This window comes from Miscanthus floridulus, chromosome 1, assembly GCF_019320115.1.
Source record: "Miscanthus floridulus cultivar M001 chromosome 1, ASM1932011v1, whole genome shotgun sequence".
In the NCBI taxonomy this organism is placed as follows: Eukaryota; Viridiplantae; Streptophyta; class Magnoliopsida; order Poales; family Poaceae; genus Miscanthus; species Miscanthus floridulus.
Genome location: NC_089580.1, coordinates 135714712 through 135731910, shown reverse-complemented (window position 1 = coordinate 135731910; position 17199 = coordinate 135714712). Strand labels below are relative to the sequence as shown.

At 48.2% G+C, this 17199-nt stretch overlaps 1 protein-coding gene and 1 long non-coding RNA gene across 2 annotated transcripts; one reads left to right on the top strand and one right to left on the bottom strand.

Moving 5' to 3' along the window:
* Positions 1 to 585: 585 nt before the first annotated feature.
* LOC136494491 (protein LONGIFOLIA 1-like) lies at positions 586 to 5374 on the top strand. The gene is made up of 5 exons (XM_066490655.1): positions 586 to 1335; positions 1870 to 1937; positions 2025 to 3665; positions 3783 to 3918; positions 4428 to 5374. The coding sequence occupies exons 1-5, from the start codon at positions 1164 to 1166 to the stop codon at positions 5135 to 5137; spliced, it is 2727 nt and encodes a 908-aa protein (XP_066346752.1). The 5' UTR covers positions 586 to 1163; the 3' UTR covers positions 5138 to 5374.
* On the bottom strand, positions 1276 to 2476 carry LOC136494498 (uncharacterized). Its single transcript, XR_010768614.1, has 3 exons — positions 2371 to 2476; positions 2069 to 2181; positions 1276 to 1406 (listed from the first exon to the last, which is right to left on the bottom strand). It is a non-coding gene; the product is annotated as an uncharacterized lncRNA (long non-coding RNA).
* Positions 5375 to 17199: the final 11825 nt, after the last annotated feature.

Below are 17199 nucleotides of genomic sequence, written 5' to 3'. Positions count from 1 at the left end.
ATATGAAAATTATAGATCTCGACGAGATCTACAACTTTCTAGTTTTGAGTTTTTTCATTTGAAGTCGTTAAGATGCTCAAAAAAATTAATAACATATTTGAACTTAAGGTCATTTTCGTCTTTTCACACCTACAGTTTAACGGCGTTAGAGCCCAAACTGACGGAAGTGGCATGGATGACACGAAAAAGTTGGAGTAGTGACGCTGAAGACCGCTGAATTTTTTCAGGGGCACACAGAGGATTACGATCTTTTATAAGGACACACAGGGAAAAGTCTCTTGTTTGATCCACACACGTAGGACTAGAGCAATAAACTGCTCAGACGTCAGACAATGCAAATCCGGCGCTGCACATGCTCCTCCGGCACACCGCCCCGACTGGCCGACTCCGAGAGCAAGAAGAGGAATCTGGAATGGATCAGAATTGGCCACCGAGAGACGGAGGAAGACGAAACTGATCCAGCACGTGGCCCGACGTGGACACCCAGCAGACTAGCACAGCTCGATCGCCATGTGCCCGCCGGCTGCTGCGCCTTATCTCTGCCCGGCCTTCGACAGTGGTGGCGGTGAAAACCTGGGATGGGAAGCAAAGCAAGCACCGTGCTCAACATTCCCTGCCCTTGTTCCGGTCCACGCTAGCTCAGCTCAAGACCTGAAGCTGAAGCTGAAGCTGAACCCGGTCTCGGTGGATGAGGCTGACGATGATGGCGATGCATGCCTGACAGCCACCACATGCCCGTCGCCCACAATCATCAGCCCAGCCCACATGGCCTGTTCACCGGGACTCCAGGAGTATCGCATTGCATGCATCCTGCTGGTGCTGGTGCAGGGCCAGCCACGCCCGGCCCCGGCGCCCCCCTCCCCCGCCCGGCCGCCCTTCATAAATCCACGGCCGGCGCCTGCCTCTTCTCTCTCATCACATAGCTGAGCTGCCCACGAGCAACCGAATCCACCCACAGACCATTGCATGCATACTCCGTACACTCTGCTCTGCACGCCCTTTCTCTTCTGCCTGCCAAGTTCCTCCTGGCCTGAGGATAGGATATAAGTACATCCTAGATAGCCCGTCAATGGCGCCAAGTCCGATCGAGGTGATCAATCCATACCTCGGCTTCAAAAGGAGCTAGCTTCCTTAGCTTTCCAGAGCACAAGAACTAGCCAAAAATGCCGACTAGAATGGCAAAGGCCTTCTTCTCCCAGGAGGCGACGGAATTTGGCGGCCAGATGGGGTGCATGGCCACCATGTTCCAAATCTTCGACCACCGCCGCCTTCTCACCGGGCGACGACATGGTGACTGCCCTGGAACCATGGACGAACTGACTCCAGCAGCAGCAGGTACTTCGGCTCTGCTACTTTTTCATTACTACTTTGCCATCTGTTCCCCCCGACTGAAGAACCCATCCATCCTTGCATACAAAAAAAACAAAGTTCAAGAAGCCATCAGTAGACCAACTGAACTGTACCATTATAATAGTGCTGGAAGTATAAGCTGTAGGGTGCCAAACAAAAGTAGTTTAAAAATTTATTTCATGTTGAACGTAGTACAAGGCAAAAACAACGACTCTTTATTGGGAAGTACATGAACAAGAACAATGATCACCCATGGTATAGTACAAGCTGCAGGCGTGCAACTTCACTTCACACATATGAGATAGCAAAAGCCAAGAGTGTCATGAAAAACTACATGGTAATAAAAAAGTTCATGCAAAGGAAATTGATTGTACAATCATTTTGTATTTCATTTCAGGCATGTCCGTTTTTCTCCATCAATTCATTTTTTCCTGATTACCTGCATCACCCTGCTTTAAGCATAATATAAACTATACTTCTCGGATATTAGTTCTAATACACTGTGTTTCTGTTGTCCAGGCCATACTCTGCCAGTTAGCAGCACGCAAGCCCCGGTGCAAAGCACAGCTAATCCAAACATCACTGTGGTAATTTTAATCAGTTCTTTTAACGGCAAAGAATTCAGATATAAATATAACTAACTAATTTTAACTCGATTTGAATTCATTGCGCAGGAGAAATCATTCAGCAAAAACAAAAGCGCGACTGAGAACAGTACCCTCTCAACGGAATCATCGAGAGCATCTTCAGCTTCGTCGTCCTGCTCTTCATTATCATCCCTGAACAGCGGCAAACCAGCACAGCAGAAGCTCCCTTGCATCAACGAGAAGCCTGTGGTAGGAAGGAGTAGGACAATGAGGAGCTCACGAAGCTTCAAGTCTTCAGATACAGAGGTCAAATCCAAACAGCCAAAAACTGAATTTAGAGATGTCGTGATGGACTCCATCAACCAGGACTCTCGTGTCCTGGCCATCAAGACCAAAATGATGGAACAGAGAGATAGACTGCACAAAGAGTCACCAAGGCCACTGCTTATATCCAAATCAACGACAGATGGAACTTATGTGATTGCTATTGATAGGAGCAATGTGCCTCCTGCATATGTCAATGAATCTAGCAGGCGGCCACGCTTATCATGTGATGATCGACAGCTGCTGCTGCAGGCAGAAGCTCAAGACAGCAAGATGCCTTCATCCAAGCTCAGGGATCTTCCTAGGTTGTCCTTGGACAGTAGGGTTGAGTCTGTCAAGTCAAGTTTGCATCTGAAAAACTTTGGTTATGCAAGAACCGATGACAGTCTCATTGATAATTTGAAATACCAAGAATCCCCGAGCCATCAGCGGGCCAGTGGTGTCATTGCAAAGCTCATGGGATTGGAAGAGACTCTTGATGCCCCTGGGTCTGCAAGATCACACAGACCAGACCATCACACTCAAAATGGTCACCTGTCACACACCTCCAGGAGTATCTGCCATGACCTCAGTCCATTGCAGCGAAAGATTCAGCCTACGATACTGAAAGCCAAACCTTCTCAGAGAATTGTCCCTGAAGCTGCACCTTGGAAGCAGCAGAAGACAAGTACAACTAGATATTATGCTAAAGAAGGGTCAAGTTCTACATCCATAAACGATAACGTAGAGAGAAGGCTCAGCAATCTCACATCGCCGGAATGTAATAAGGATTTGAGGGTTATTAGGATACTCAGAGAATTACATGCAAAACGGAGTGATTACAGTGCCAGATCACTGACCACTCAGAAGGCAGCCGCTGGACAAACCAATAGTGCTCAAGACTTCCAGTCTCCAGTTGTGATCATGAAGCCGGCAAGAGGTATCATGAAACAGAATGCTTCAGTTGCTACCCTTGCAGGGACAAAGGTCCACAGAAAGTTGCGGCATGAAGAGCGCCTTTTCACCACGAAGACTGAGAACAGTGACAGGACGAAGACCCATTCTCACAATCAAAGAGCTTGTTCCAGGCGAGAGGAAGATGTGGGCAGCACAAGTTCACCAAAGCCTCCTAGAATTTTGAGCCCAAAACTTGTGCAGAAGTCAGACTGTGGAAGGATCACTCAGCTGACAGTTCCACTGATGTCCCCAACCAAGACATCCAAAGAAGTATCTCCAAGAGGCAAACTAAGATCAAGGGCTTCACAATCAAATAGCATCTGTGGCCATGATAAGGCCATGATTCCTGAAAGCAAAATCAGTTTATCAAAGCAGGTTGATACGAGCATTAATAATTATTCAAATACGCTTAATGTCAACACGTCATCCATCCATCAAAGCAATACAACTTCAACATCGAATTATGAGGTACAAATAAAGATTAATATATTTCCATGGCAAAGAACCTACTATTGATTGTAATTGTTTCATCATTTATTATGTACATCAGTTAGTGACTACTGAAAGACTATTTTTTTTTTCCAGGAAACACGTATCCTATGTACTGACAAGAACACCCATCCACTGGAGAACATACGAAGTCCTGTATCAGTCCTTGATGCCACATTCTATCAAGATGTGATGTCGCCTTCTCTGAGGAGCATATCAAATTCTTTCAAAAGTGAGAACTTTATTTGTCAAACCATTCTTCACAACTCTGAGCATTATACTTGGGTTTCAATCAATCTAGGAAACCATATTGTTTGGCACATGACAAGCATACTTAACTGTAGCATATCAGACATTCATAACAAGCAACTGGTAATCAATGCAACCAAATGTAGCTCGTTGTCTAGCAAACTGGGAAGAACCACAGTAAATTGGCAGACAGTAGAAATGCAAGTGCTTGCTTGTGCCAACCAGTTAAAGAGCATCAATTCTTCACTGCCAGTAGTAGTTCATGTCTGCACCTAACATCTTCATGGAGCCCCCACATGTTACAATTGCCCATACAGGGACATGATATATGTTTGGATTGCACATATACTTATGTAGATGAGCCTAAAAGAATAACTGATTTTCTATCTGGATTGGTTGCTTTTAGGTTGTTCTCGGAGCCCCCACATGCTTGCTGTATTGGTCGATCTAGCCCTTAATGCTCAACTAACTTTTTTTTCTTTACTTGTTCAGATGTTGCAGCACTTACATTGCATGAGTGCTGGAACTCAATAAGCCTCCCTGACACACCAACATTGAAGAAAAGTAGCGAGAGTAACCACAGAATACCAGAAAACATGAAAGCCCTCATCCAAAAGCTTGAGCTCTTGCAATTGTTGAGTGATGAGGCTCCAAGAACAAATGACAATTCGTTAATACTCACTGCCAATAAAGACCGTCATTATATTTATGAAATACTCTCAGCATCGGGTCTCTTGCACAACGAACTGAACTCCAGGATCATGCCCTGCTTGTTCCAGCAGCCATGCTACCCAATCAATCCAGGGCTTTTTCTTATCCTTGAACAAGCAAAACCAACTGCAGGAAAGCTTCACCGCAAACTAATTTTCGATCTTGCAAACGAACTCATTGCTAAGAAAATATACAGCGTCAGTTCAGTGAGACAACCATTGCAATTCATTCAATGCAAGAAATCAAGCGGATGGCATCTTTTCAAGGAATTATGCTCAGAGATTGAAATTCTCCGGTCTGAGGCCTCAACAATAAGATTATCTGAAGAGGAAGATGAAGACAGCAAGCTAGTAAAGAATGCAGTACGTGAAATGGGAAAATGGAAGAGTTTCGGTAGTGAGCTACAAGGGATGGTTCTGGACATTGAAAGATCCATCTTTAAGAATCTCATTGACGAAGTCATAAGTGGTGAAGACATGGGAAAGGTGTAATTTTGGCAGTGGAAGTACAAAGGGGAGTTGTCTTTGAGAAGCATATAGACTAAACAATTTTGTTGTTTTCCTGTTTTCCATGAAACTGACCTGATGGTAGAAGTAATGTATGTTTAGCAGCTGCAAAGAATAACTAGGTTGTACAAACATATATAAAGTTTCATGTACAAAGAATTAATCACATTAGAATATTGATAGAAGACACAAATATTACGGAAGAATAAAATTGTCCCCTTGGATATGTGAAGTCCAAATTCTTGCACCTATGATCAACTAAACCATCTGCCCAATTATTTTACCACCTGTGTGAGATAAGGTGATAGTTAGAAGCACCAGGCATCAGCATTGTTAGAAGCATCTTACATTCTTACGAGTTAGAAGTAACACAGGATTTCTGTTTTTTTTTAACGTACTGGCAGGAGCTCTGCCTTTCAATTAAGATAGGGAAAGAAAGTTTATGTATAAGCAAAGACAAACGAGATTATGGTTTCAACCCCCCCCCCCCCCATAAGCATGTGAGCTAAATGTAATCAAATGCTCTCTTCCTTTGCTCTATGTCTTCCTTTATCCTTGCGGCTACTTGCTGCACCGTTTGAATCATGTTGTCGAAAATTCTCCTATTTCTCTCTTTCCATATGTTCCAGAAGCTGTAGATTACTACCCTGTTAAGCCTCCTACGCTCAGATCTTGGCACTTTTGCTGCCGCGTCTTCCCACCATGACTTGATATGGGTGGGGTTTGCCTGGTGGTGTTGTTGGATTTGAGTGAGATTTTCCCACGAGAGGATTTGATCCCAAACCGCCTTAGCAAAAGGGCAACAAAGGCATAGGTGGAGGCCTGTCTCTAAGGGACCGTTGCACAGCACGCATTGTTGTTGGTGTGACCACCCTCTCTTTTGTAGGTTTTGTGCCGTTAGAATTTTATCTTGCACTAAGATCCAGGCGAAGATCTTGCATCGGTTCTCCACATGCGCTTTTCAAATCAAGTCCGTACGGAAAGGGAGGAGCGATCCTCTGAATTGGATTATGTAGTCCGATCAGGTGGAGTAATTCCCATCGTTGGTCCAACACTAGGTGATGGTGTCCTGGACGCTGTGTTGCAGGTGCACATCCTGTATCCGTATCTAGAGGGACACAAACTCCTCTATGTGGATAGCCGAGGTGATTTTTCTTCCCAGTTTATGCATCCAATTGCTGTTCCGGAGCTCTTGTTGCACCGTTCGGTTTGTCCTTGAGACTAGGCGGAACAAGTTCGGGGCTAGGTACCTAGGAGCTTGACCATCGAGCCAACTGTGGTGCCAAAACTTTATCTTTGCACCATCCCCCAAGGATATAATGATTGAGGAGTTGAAGAGGGGGCGGTCATCATCAGAACATGGAAGCTCTGAGCCGCTCCAAGACTTGGACTCGTCCACCCATTCTTGCCATAGCCATCGTAACCGGAGGGCTCGCCCAAATCTCTCCAGGTCAGGGACGCCTAAACCGCCCAGGTCTTTTGGTCTGGTAACCGTTCGCCAGTTAACTAGACAGTGGCCACCATTAGCATTCTCCTCCCCCTTCCACAAGAAAGATCTCCTTATTTTGTCGATCTTTTTCTTAGCCCAAGCGGCCAAAGGAAACACTGTCAGGTGGTAGGTTGGCATGGAGGAGAGGACAGAGGTTACAAGAGTGAGGCGTCCCGCTCTATTTAGCCATCTTCCTTCCATTTGGGTAGCCTATGCCCAATATGGTCTATGAGAGGTTGCACATGGATCATTTGCAGTGTTCTAATGTGTAGTTGCAGGCCCAAGTATTTGCATGGGAAGCCCCCTCTAGTACCGGTGAAAGGTGCCAGGACTTGGTCTAGGTCGACGTCTGCACAATCGATTGGATGTACTGAGCTCTTTTGTAGATTAATATGGAGTCCCGAGAATGTGCCAAAAGCCTGTAGGATGATTTTGACGGCTTCTACATCGTCTTTTGTGGGGCTGACAAAAAAGGCCGCATCATCTGCATACATCGAGGTTCTCCATTTTGCCGCCGTGATTGGTAATGGGGTGAGTATCCCCTATTGGGTTGCCAGGTCAAGCAAACGTTGAAGCGGGTCCATGGCTAGGATGAATAGCATGGGTGAAAGCGAATCCCCCTAGCGGACACCTCTGGCATGGCTAAAAGTGGCCCCTAGTCGCCCGTTCAGCATGGGTGTTGAGGTAGATGTACGTAGGAGGATGGATATCCACTCACGCCATCGTTGTCCAAAGCCCAGAGCCTGTAGAGTCTCAAGCAAGTACCCCCAATGTACCATGTCAAAGGCTTTGTGGATGTCTAGTTTCATGAACAAAGCCGGAATCTTCTGCTTGTGTAGTCTTTTTACCGCGCCCTGGATGTACAGAAAATTATCATAGATGCTTCTATTTTTTATAAAAGCGCTCTAGCAGTTCGAGACAAGGGAGTTGAGTCGAGGGGCAAGTCTGTTAGCTAACACTTTGGAGAAAATCTTTGCAATGCCATGGACTAGGCTGATGGGTCTAAAATCAGTAACTCTTGATGCATCGGTTTTTTTGGGTAGAAGGATAATGGATGCCGAGTTTAGCCATTCGAAGCCCTAGGCATTCAATGTGAATAAACTGTTCATTACTACCATAACATCATCTTTAATGGTTTCCCAACAAGCTTTGAAGAAGGCACCCGTGAAGCCATCCGGTCCTGGCGCTTTGTCGGAAGGCATTGAATATATAGTGTTTTTATCTCTTCCTGGGAGAAAGGCACCTCCAGATCGGAGAGATCATGTTGATTGTAGCCAAGGGATTGCCAGTTGATTGTGGAAGTTCTCGGCACCATGGAGCCAATGTGGTTTGTAAAGTAATCTTGTATCACCTTTTCTTTATCTTGGTGCGCCACCGCGATTCCCCCATCCGTATGTAGACAATGTATGTAATTCTTTCTCCGTCGTGCATTGGCTCTACTGTGGAAAAATTTTGTGTTAGCATCTCCGCATCGGATGTATGTTAGCCTCAATCTCTGTCTAATTCTTGATTTTTCAATAGCAGCGAGGCCAGTGCCACGGGATTTGAGGCGGCGACATAGGTGAAGCTCCATGGCAGTGAGCACCCTAAGCTCTTGGGTTGCTTCTAATTGTAACAATACTTCTTTTACTATGGCGAGTTGTATCCTCGTATCCCCTATCTTGTCTTTCTTCCAACGCTTGATCACTTTTGCCACACGCGCCATTTTGATGTGCAATTGCTTCATAGGAAGAGCCGAGGCGACCGGCCTATTCCAAGAATTATGGACAAGATCTTGAAATCCTTCCATCTTTGTCCAGTAATTTTTGAAGCAGAAGGACGTGCTCTGATGGTGGTCAAGCTCTCCCTGGAGTAGCAACAGGGTATGGTCCGACATGAGCGATGGGAGGGAGTGTAAGAAACACGCGGGGAAGAGCAGGTCCCATTCAGGGGTACATAGTAGTCTGTCAATTCTAGTGAGCGTTGGGTTGTCCTGTTGATTGCTCCAAGTGAAGCGGTGTCCATTTAGCTTGATTTCTTTGAGCCTCAAATGATCAATCGCCGCTCTGAATGCCCCCATGAGGCGCTGGTTTAGGTTGGAGTTGTTCTTATCTTTCGCCTGGTAGATGAGATTGAAATCTCCCAGGATGAGCCATCTATTGTGGACCGGCAGTGGAATGTCTTCAATTCTTGGAGGAAGTGAAGTTTGGCTGCCTCACCCTGCGGGCCGTATACCACCGTAATTTGCCACCTTGTTCCATCAGCCCTCATGTTGATCTGCGCGGTTATGGCATTCGAGGTAAATACAATGTCGGAGAGATCGAAGTAGTCTTCATTCACTGCAAGGAAGACGCCTCCTCAAGTCTGTTCCGCCGGTAGCACAGTATAGGAGTTTACAAATTTCTGTCCGACTGTTCAGCGCACCACATTCTGATCCATAACTTGCATCTTTGTTTCATGTAGACATACGATGGTGGCAGCAGTGGTTCTCACTAACTCGCACATGGAGTCCTGTTGTGCTCCGTCATTCAAGCCCCTGACATTCTAGTTAAGTATCTGGCAATTCAACTGTGCCATAAGGAAACCAATTAGGCCCTTTCTAATAATAAACTGAGGAGGGAGGCAGGCAGGACGCCCTCTATGGCTATGATACAGGCAATCATCATTAAGGTAAGGACACATGGGCGTGCATTCTTGAGAGCTACAAATTGGCGTCGCCGATACATCTGAAAGCCATTAGCTGTCGGTAGAGCGATACAAAGCAAAAGTTTGCTGCTCTCAAAGTTGATACTATAGCTAACTACGAGGTGAAGGGTGCAAGCAGTGTGGTGGGGAGGCGACTGTAGGCCTCTGGCTGTCGCCCCGCCCAAGCACCATAGCTGGACACTCGCAAAAGATGTGGAGCTCCATGAGCTCCCGTAGCGATGTACGATTACTAACATAGTCCAAAGATCTACCCCTAAGATTCAGCAGCTATCTAGGCATACGTGGTGGCCAGCAGTGCCACCGCATCGAGGCCACACAAGGCCGTCAGCGCCTTGGTGGCGTCGTCGGTGAGCGGCCCCTTGAACAGGTTGAAGTAGCGCAGCAACGCCTCGTCATGGCTGAGGCCTTGGACGTCGAGGATGCCAAGCTTTTTCATCAGGACCTGCCTGGCCTTCGCCTGAGTGTCCCCCCTCGGCCAGTTCTTGGCCGCAATGCGCATGCTCTTGCATGCCAGGACCGTTCCCCGCTTGTGTCGCTGTGGAGGGCTAGGTTGGTGCACTGGACCCTGCAAGATGGGTTGAGGCAAAGGTAGTGAGATCCCTTCTAGGAACTACGACACCCCTACTGCAGCAGGCATTGTGCTCTAGCTAGCGGCGTCTTGTACATCCGGAGTGCTGGCATGACTGATGCTGGTCTGGTGCTGCTGGAGTCCATCTGCCACGCGATGATGGCGCGAGCAGGTGGTGGCCGTTCTGTGGGCACAACATCTAGAGTAGACGAGCCCGGGGCAAAACCGCACCACCTGGTTGCTTCCAGCCGGTTGCGCCTACTTCCGCTGTGGGGTAGGGACAATAGGCCGCTGTGGGGGTATTAACCCCTATACCCTTACGGCTAGGCTTGGGCTAGTCCGGATTAGAGGGTCCGGTCCACCAAAAGATGACGCGCGGCCCGGCCAACCTGTTCGGAGTCCCGCGCAAGGAGTCAAGACAGATTTGGTGATCAAGCAAGATCCTGGTCGGTTAGAATAGGAATCCTTATCTGGCCACCTATGGCAATTGTAACTGGCTAGGATTAGTTTCTAGATCTGTAACCCTGCCCCCCGAACTATATAAGGCGGGCAGGGGACCCCTCTCAAAAACATCTCTCATTGACATACAGTAATACAATCAGACGCAGGACGTAGGTATTACGCCTTCTTGGCGGCCGAACCTGGATAAAACCTCGTGTCTATCTTGCGTCACCGTCTTGTTTGTGGCTTACGCATCTGTCTGCCGACAATCTACTACCTTAGGCATACCCCTAGGTAGACTGTCGACCATATTTCGTCGATAGTGGCATGCTAGGTAGGGGGTGTGCGTACTGCTCTCCAAGCAAACAAGATGGTCATCATCTCCGGCTCTGTGGCTACGCCGAATGGCCTCACGTTCACCATCGGCCAGATCACTTGGACCATTGGCTTCGATGACTTCATTGCCATGGCTATGGAGGAGGCGTGGATTCAATCTATGTCGACCACTGCTTCACCTGCATCGGCTACGGCTCCAACCACAGTGGATACAGCTCCGACCATAATGGATTTGGCTCTGACCACAGTACATCTGGCTTCGACCACACCTGCATCTTCTTTAGCCACGCCGACAACCCATCGTCTGCTTCCCTGCTACAAAGGGAAGCAGATCGACAACACCGACCTGCTCGACTCCATCGATTGGGTCGGCACCAAACTCGCTGAAACCCTAGCTCTGGCAAGTGCAATTCAAAGTCAACCTAATGAGCAGGTAACCACTCCCCACAATAGATCTACTCGACCAGCTCAGGCTAGTCGTCCTATACAACTTGATACAGATCTCGTGGTCATATCTACTCCTGAAGGGCGCTCTGCTCGTCGCTGGCCACCCTCCGTGACGGGCCTCCGGCTCTCCGAGTATGAAGCCTTGATGGAGAACTACCAGGCCTAGCCCTGCGGCCTGCGAAACGCTGCCTCCAACTATGTGTATAATATACAACGCTGCTTAGATCTGTGTTTTGTACATCGACCTCGGCCGAGGCCACTCAACTTCGTCAACATGATCCAGATTGAGGATTATCAAGAAGGATCCGTCCACACAGTCCAAGAGGGTGACTCTAGCTCCTCGTCTAGCATCGCATCTAATGCCTCTGTCCACACCGAGCTCCAGCATCACAACAATGAAGGCGTCGAATATGATCTGGATATACCAGACCACGCCCTGGGTTCCCACAATTCCTGTCTTTCCCACCAAGGCGAGGGGATTTGATCAATGTTGTCAGCAATGATAAACCACTAGCAGTTGGCAAAATAGAACAAGAAAGGATTGCACATGAAGCACGCAATATTGATCGGTTTAATCATCAACAAATCAAAGCCGAAGCAGAAGAGGAGGCACGACGCATAAGGGTCCAGCCATGCGACCTCAACAATGCTTTCGATAGGGTAGGGGACAAACAGGTCTTCAGGACTCCAAGCGCCAATGTAGCCATTGCTATGGCGACAATGCAACGGCTACCTAATACCCCAGAAACCCAAGCAGTTCACGATGAAATACAAGCCTATCTGACGGCTGCTATGGCCTAGACCGCAGAGATTGTAAATCAAGCCCGGGCTCCATCCGTCTCAGTCGAGTCAAGCCACAGCCGCCAGTACTCATAGCCACCCAACCAACATGGCTCGCACAACAATGACCCATCAGACAATCGTCAAGGCGGAAACGGTGGCCATGATGGTGGTCGGGATGACAACCACCGTCGGGAGGACAACCGCCGCGACATCTGGGATGATAACCACCGAGACAACCGTGACAATCGCCGCGATAACCACGGTCGCAGGGCTAATCTAGATGGCAACCGAGATCACCGCGATGGCAATAACGATCTCCGCCATTACCTCAGAGGACGTGATCTGTGCGCTCGCATCAACCAGAGAGCCAACGATCGTGCATCCCATGAAAGCTATCGTCGTATGGAATATGACACTACCCACGGCCCGTCGGGTTTGAAGCAGTTTACTCCACACCTTCGCCAAGTCATATGGCCCAAGAACTTCAAGCTCAAGAAACTTCAGAAGTATGACGGCAAGGAGAACCCCGAATTATGGGTCATGCTCTATGAAACTGCGTGCAGATCAGCCATGGCTGACGAGCACGTCATGTCTAACTACTTCCCAGTCACTGTTGGCCACGTAGGTCACCAATGGCTGGTCAGCTTGCCGGCGAACTACTTTGATTCTTGGCAAGAGCTCAAGCAAGCCTTCATCGATAACTTCATTGCTACTTGTGAGCAACCCGGCAACAAATATGATCTACAATGAATTCGAGATCGAAAAGATGAGCCACTACGTGAGTACGTCCGGTGTTTCTCGGAGATGCACATCAAGGTCTCATCAATCTCCAACAATGAGGCAATCGAGGCTTTCATCACTGGCCTCTACTTCCACGACGCCCTAAGGGACAAGCTCCTACGCAAGAGGCCTAAATCGGTCACAACGCTCCTGGCCACCGCTAAGAAATATGCGGACACCGACGATGCTAAAAAGATAATTATCGAAGAAGCAGCAGGGGTTCCATGCTCTGACCACCCCCCACACCGCGATGACTACCGCGGCAACCGTGGTCGAAACGACAATTTTGACCGCCGCAACCAGCGCAACGACTCCCGCGACCACCGCGACCAATGTAATCAGCGGCGTAACCGCTGTGACGATTACAGGGGCAAGCGTGCTCGGGAAGACGACGGCGAGGTCAACACCGTTAAAAAAGGTGGTGGACGTCGTAACTACAAAGACGACTATGCCAAAGCATTAAAAGGGCCCTGCTAGCTCCATCCCAAGTCAAACCATACCATGGAGAATTACCGCGTTCTCAAGTCTATCTACACGCGTCAACAGGCTCCGGATACATCCAACAAGCCTAACGACGCAGGGGAACAGCGCAACGAGGACAATGACGATAAAGACATAGATCCCCATCATAAGTATGTCAAGCCAATCGATCGTGTGCACACCATCATCGGAGGCAAAGTGTCCATCGAGACCAAACGAGAACGCAAGCTGCTCGCCCGCGCTTGCTTGAACGTGGCCAACATCGATAACCTCCTCACCGATCCACGGCTCCCTTCATGGTCTCACCGCAAGATCTCCTTCAGCAGAAAGGACCAATGGGCCACAATACCTGAGCCAGGACATTTTCCCCTGGTCCTCGATCCTTGTATCAACAAGGTTCAGTTCAACAGAGTGCTGATCGACGGCGGCAGCTCCATCGATATACTATTCAAGAACAGTCTGCCCGCCCTAAAGATAACCTAGGCGGATCTCAAGCCGTACGAGGCACAGTTCTAGGGTGTTCTCCCCGAACAGAGCTCTACACCTCTTGGGCAGATCATGCTACCTGTGCAATTTGGGACCCCAGACCACTTCCGCACCGACTACGTCAACTTCGTGGTCGCTGACTTCAATGGCACCTACCATGCTATTCTTGGTTGACCGTCGCTCACCAAGTTCATGGCCATACCTCATTATAGGTATCTGGTGCTCAAGATGCCTACCGAGAAAGGAGTTCTAACCCTCAGGGGCAACGTATACATAGCTTATACTTGTGAGGACGACAGCTTCAAAATAGCAGAGGCTCACGACCTCTCTATTCGCATGGCCGAGACCATGCTCGACGCCAAGAAGACCTCGGCCGACCACCTAGAGATCCTAGAGCTCGAGGCTCTACGTAAGAACATCAAGTCTAAGGAGCACAAGGTGATTCAGCTGGTCGATGGTGATCCCAGCAAAATGGCCCTTATCGGGGCCAACCTAGATCCCAAATAGGAAGACGCGCTCGTTACGTTCTTAAGGAGCAATGTGGATGTATTCGCATGGAAACCTGCTGACATGCCCGGTGTACCTCAGAACTTGATCGAGCACTCCTTGAATGTCAACGGCAAGGCCAAACCTATCAAGCAGAAGCTACGACGGTTCGCTCGCGACAAAAAGGAGGCGATTAGGGTAGAAGTTACACGGCTTTTGGCAGCCGGATTTATCAAAGAAGTGTATCATCGGAGTGGTTAGCCAACATGGTTCTTGTACGCAAAAAGAATAATGAATGGAGAATGTGCGTTGATTACACTGATCTCAACAAACACTGCCCTAAGGACCCCTTTGGCTTACCTCGCATAGACGAGGTCGTAGATTCAACCGCCGGTTGTAAGCTGCTTTTCTTTCTCGATTGCTACTCTGGTTATCACCAGATCGCTCTCAAAAAGGACGACCAGATCAAGACATCTTTTATTACACCTTTCGGCGCCTATGCTACATGACCATGTCGTTTGGGCTCAAGAACACCGGGGCTACCTACCAACGCGCTATACAGGCCTGCCTCAAAGAAGAGATAAAAGACCACCTCATCGAGGCTTATGTTGATGATATAGTTGTCAAAACCAAGGAAGCACATACCCTTGTTGACAACCTGGAATGCACCTTTGCAGCCCTTAACACATTCCAGTGGAAATTAAACCCAAAGAAGTGCATCTTTGGTGTTCCTTCTGGCATACTACTTGGCAACGTTGTTAGTCACGATGGCATATGCCCTAACCTGGAGAAAGTCAAAGCTGTCTTGGACATGAAGCCACCCAAAAAGATGAAGGATGTTCAGAAGCTTACCGGATGCATGGCCGCCCTCAGCTGTTTCATATCAAGATTAGGCGAAAAAGGATTACCGTTCTTTAAACTGCTCAAAGCATCTGAAAAGTTTGAGTGGTCAGAGGAAGCAAATGCTGCCTTCACACAGCTGAAACAATACCTTACGTCACCTTTGGTCCTCACTACTCCTAGAGAAGACGAAACACTCCTGCTTTACATTGCGACTACTAATCGAGTGGTCTCCACAGCCATGGTGGTCGAGCACGACAAGCCCGGCCATGTCTACAAGGTATAGTGACCAATCTATTTCATCAGTGAGGTACTCAATGAGTCCAAGACCAGGTACCCATAGATTCAAAAGTCGATCTACGCCATACTAATAACATCCCAAAAGTTGAAACATTACTTCAACGGATATCGTGTGGTGGTCATGACTGAGTACCCTCTGTGAGACATCATTAGCAACAAGGATGCGAACAGGCGCATTGTCAAATGGGCAATGGAGCTATGCCCCTTCTCCTTGGAATTTGCAAGCCGTACTACAATCAAGTCTCAAGCACTCGTCGATTTCATCGTCGAGTGGACAGACTTAAGCACGCCTACCTCTTAGGGGTCCGATGAGTATTGGAAGATGTACTTCGACGGCTCTCTCAATATCGACGTTGCAGGAGTAGGAGTCCTTTTCATGTCACCATCCAAGGAGCAGCTCCGGTATGTCCTCAGGATTTATTTCCCAGCATCTAATAATGTCACCGAGTATGAAGCATGCCTACATGGTTTGCGCATTGTGGTCAAGCTTGGTGTTAAACGTCTCTATGTCTATGGAGACTTGGCTCTGGTCATCAACCAACTCAACAAGGACTGGGACATGACCAGCGAAAAGATGGATGCATACTACAAATCGATCAGAAAGTTGGAAGGCAGGTTCTATGGCATCGAGTACACACACATGATCCGGGACAAAAATCAAGCAGCAGATGCGCTGTCAAAGTTAGGATCATCCCGAGCCAAAGTCCCACATGGCGTATTCGTCCAAGACCTGCTCACGCCTTCGATCGAAGAGGAAGATTCCACGGTCGACAAGCCTCCAGACAAGCAATTGGTGGCTACGGTTCTGGAGTCGAGCACCAACGAGCCACCTCCGACCACTCATGAGCCTGATTGGAGAATACCTTTCATCAAGTACCTAACAGATGGCAGCGGTTACACTGATAGAATAGAAAACGAGCGCCTGATGCGTTGCAGTAAGCAGTATCTTCTCGTCGATGGAAAGCTATGGCGCAAGAACGCAAAGGAGGAAATCTTGATGAAGTGTATAACCTAGGAGGATGGCAAACATCTCCTGGACCAAATCCACTCTGGCTCCTGCGTCAACCACGTGGCCTCGAGAACGCTGGTGGGCAAGGCTTTCTGAGCAGGGTTCTATTGGCCGTCAGCTGTAGCTGATGCAGAGAAGCTAGTCCGCCATTGTGAGGGTTGTCAGTTCTTTGCCAAGAGAATACACGTACCAGCACACGAGATCTAGACAATACCAGCCTCTTGGCCCTTCGCATGCTGGGGACTGGATATGATCGGGCCCTTCAAACCGGCTCCTGGGAAATTCACATGTGTCTTTGTGCTTATCGATAAATTTTCTAAGTGGATAGAATACATGCCTCTGGTACAGGCATCCTCAGAAAAGGCTGTTACGTTCCTCAACCAGGTCATCCACCATTTCGGCATACCCAATAGTATCATTACTGATCTGGGTACTCAGTTCACCAGGAATGCTTTTTGGGACTTCTGCGATGAAAGGAGCATAGTAGTAAAATACGTCTCGGTGGCGCACCCCAGAGCTAATGGACAGGTCGAGCGGGCAAACGGCATGATTTTGGATGCATTGAAGAAGAGGATGTACAGAGAAAATGACAAAGCTCCTAGAAGATGGCTCAAAGAGTTACCAGTCGTGGTCTGGGGCCTCAGAACTTAGCCTAGTCGTAACAGCAGTGTCTCACCATACTTTATGGTTTACAGCGCTGAGGCAGTCCTTCCCGTAGATATAGCTTTTAGATCAGCATGGGTCGAGAACTTCGATGAAGGCAGGGTCAACGAAGTGCGGGAGCTAGAAGTGAATAGTGCAGAAGAGAAGCGGCTCGATTCTTGTGTACGTACAGCCAAATACCTTGCTATTTTGTGCAGGTACTACAACAAGAACGTTAGAGAGTGGTTCTTCGTGGTCGGGGACCTAGTCCTGAA

Excerpts from the sequence above, each read along its gene's own strand:
- LOC136494491 (XM_066490655.1), top strand. The coding sequence starts at position 1,164 with ATGCCGACTAGAATGGCAAAGGCCTTCTTCTCCCAGGAGGCGACGGAA. Across the intron at positions 1,336-1,869 it reads ACTGACTCCAGCAGCAGCAG|GCCATACTCTGCCAGTTAGC; the intron begins GTACTTCGGCTC and ends TCTGTTGTCCAG. Across the intron at positions 1,938-2,024 it reads CTAATCCAAACATCACTGTG|GAGAAATCATTCAGCAAAAA; the intron begins GTAATTTTAATC and ends TTCATTGCGCAG.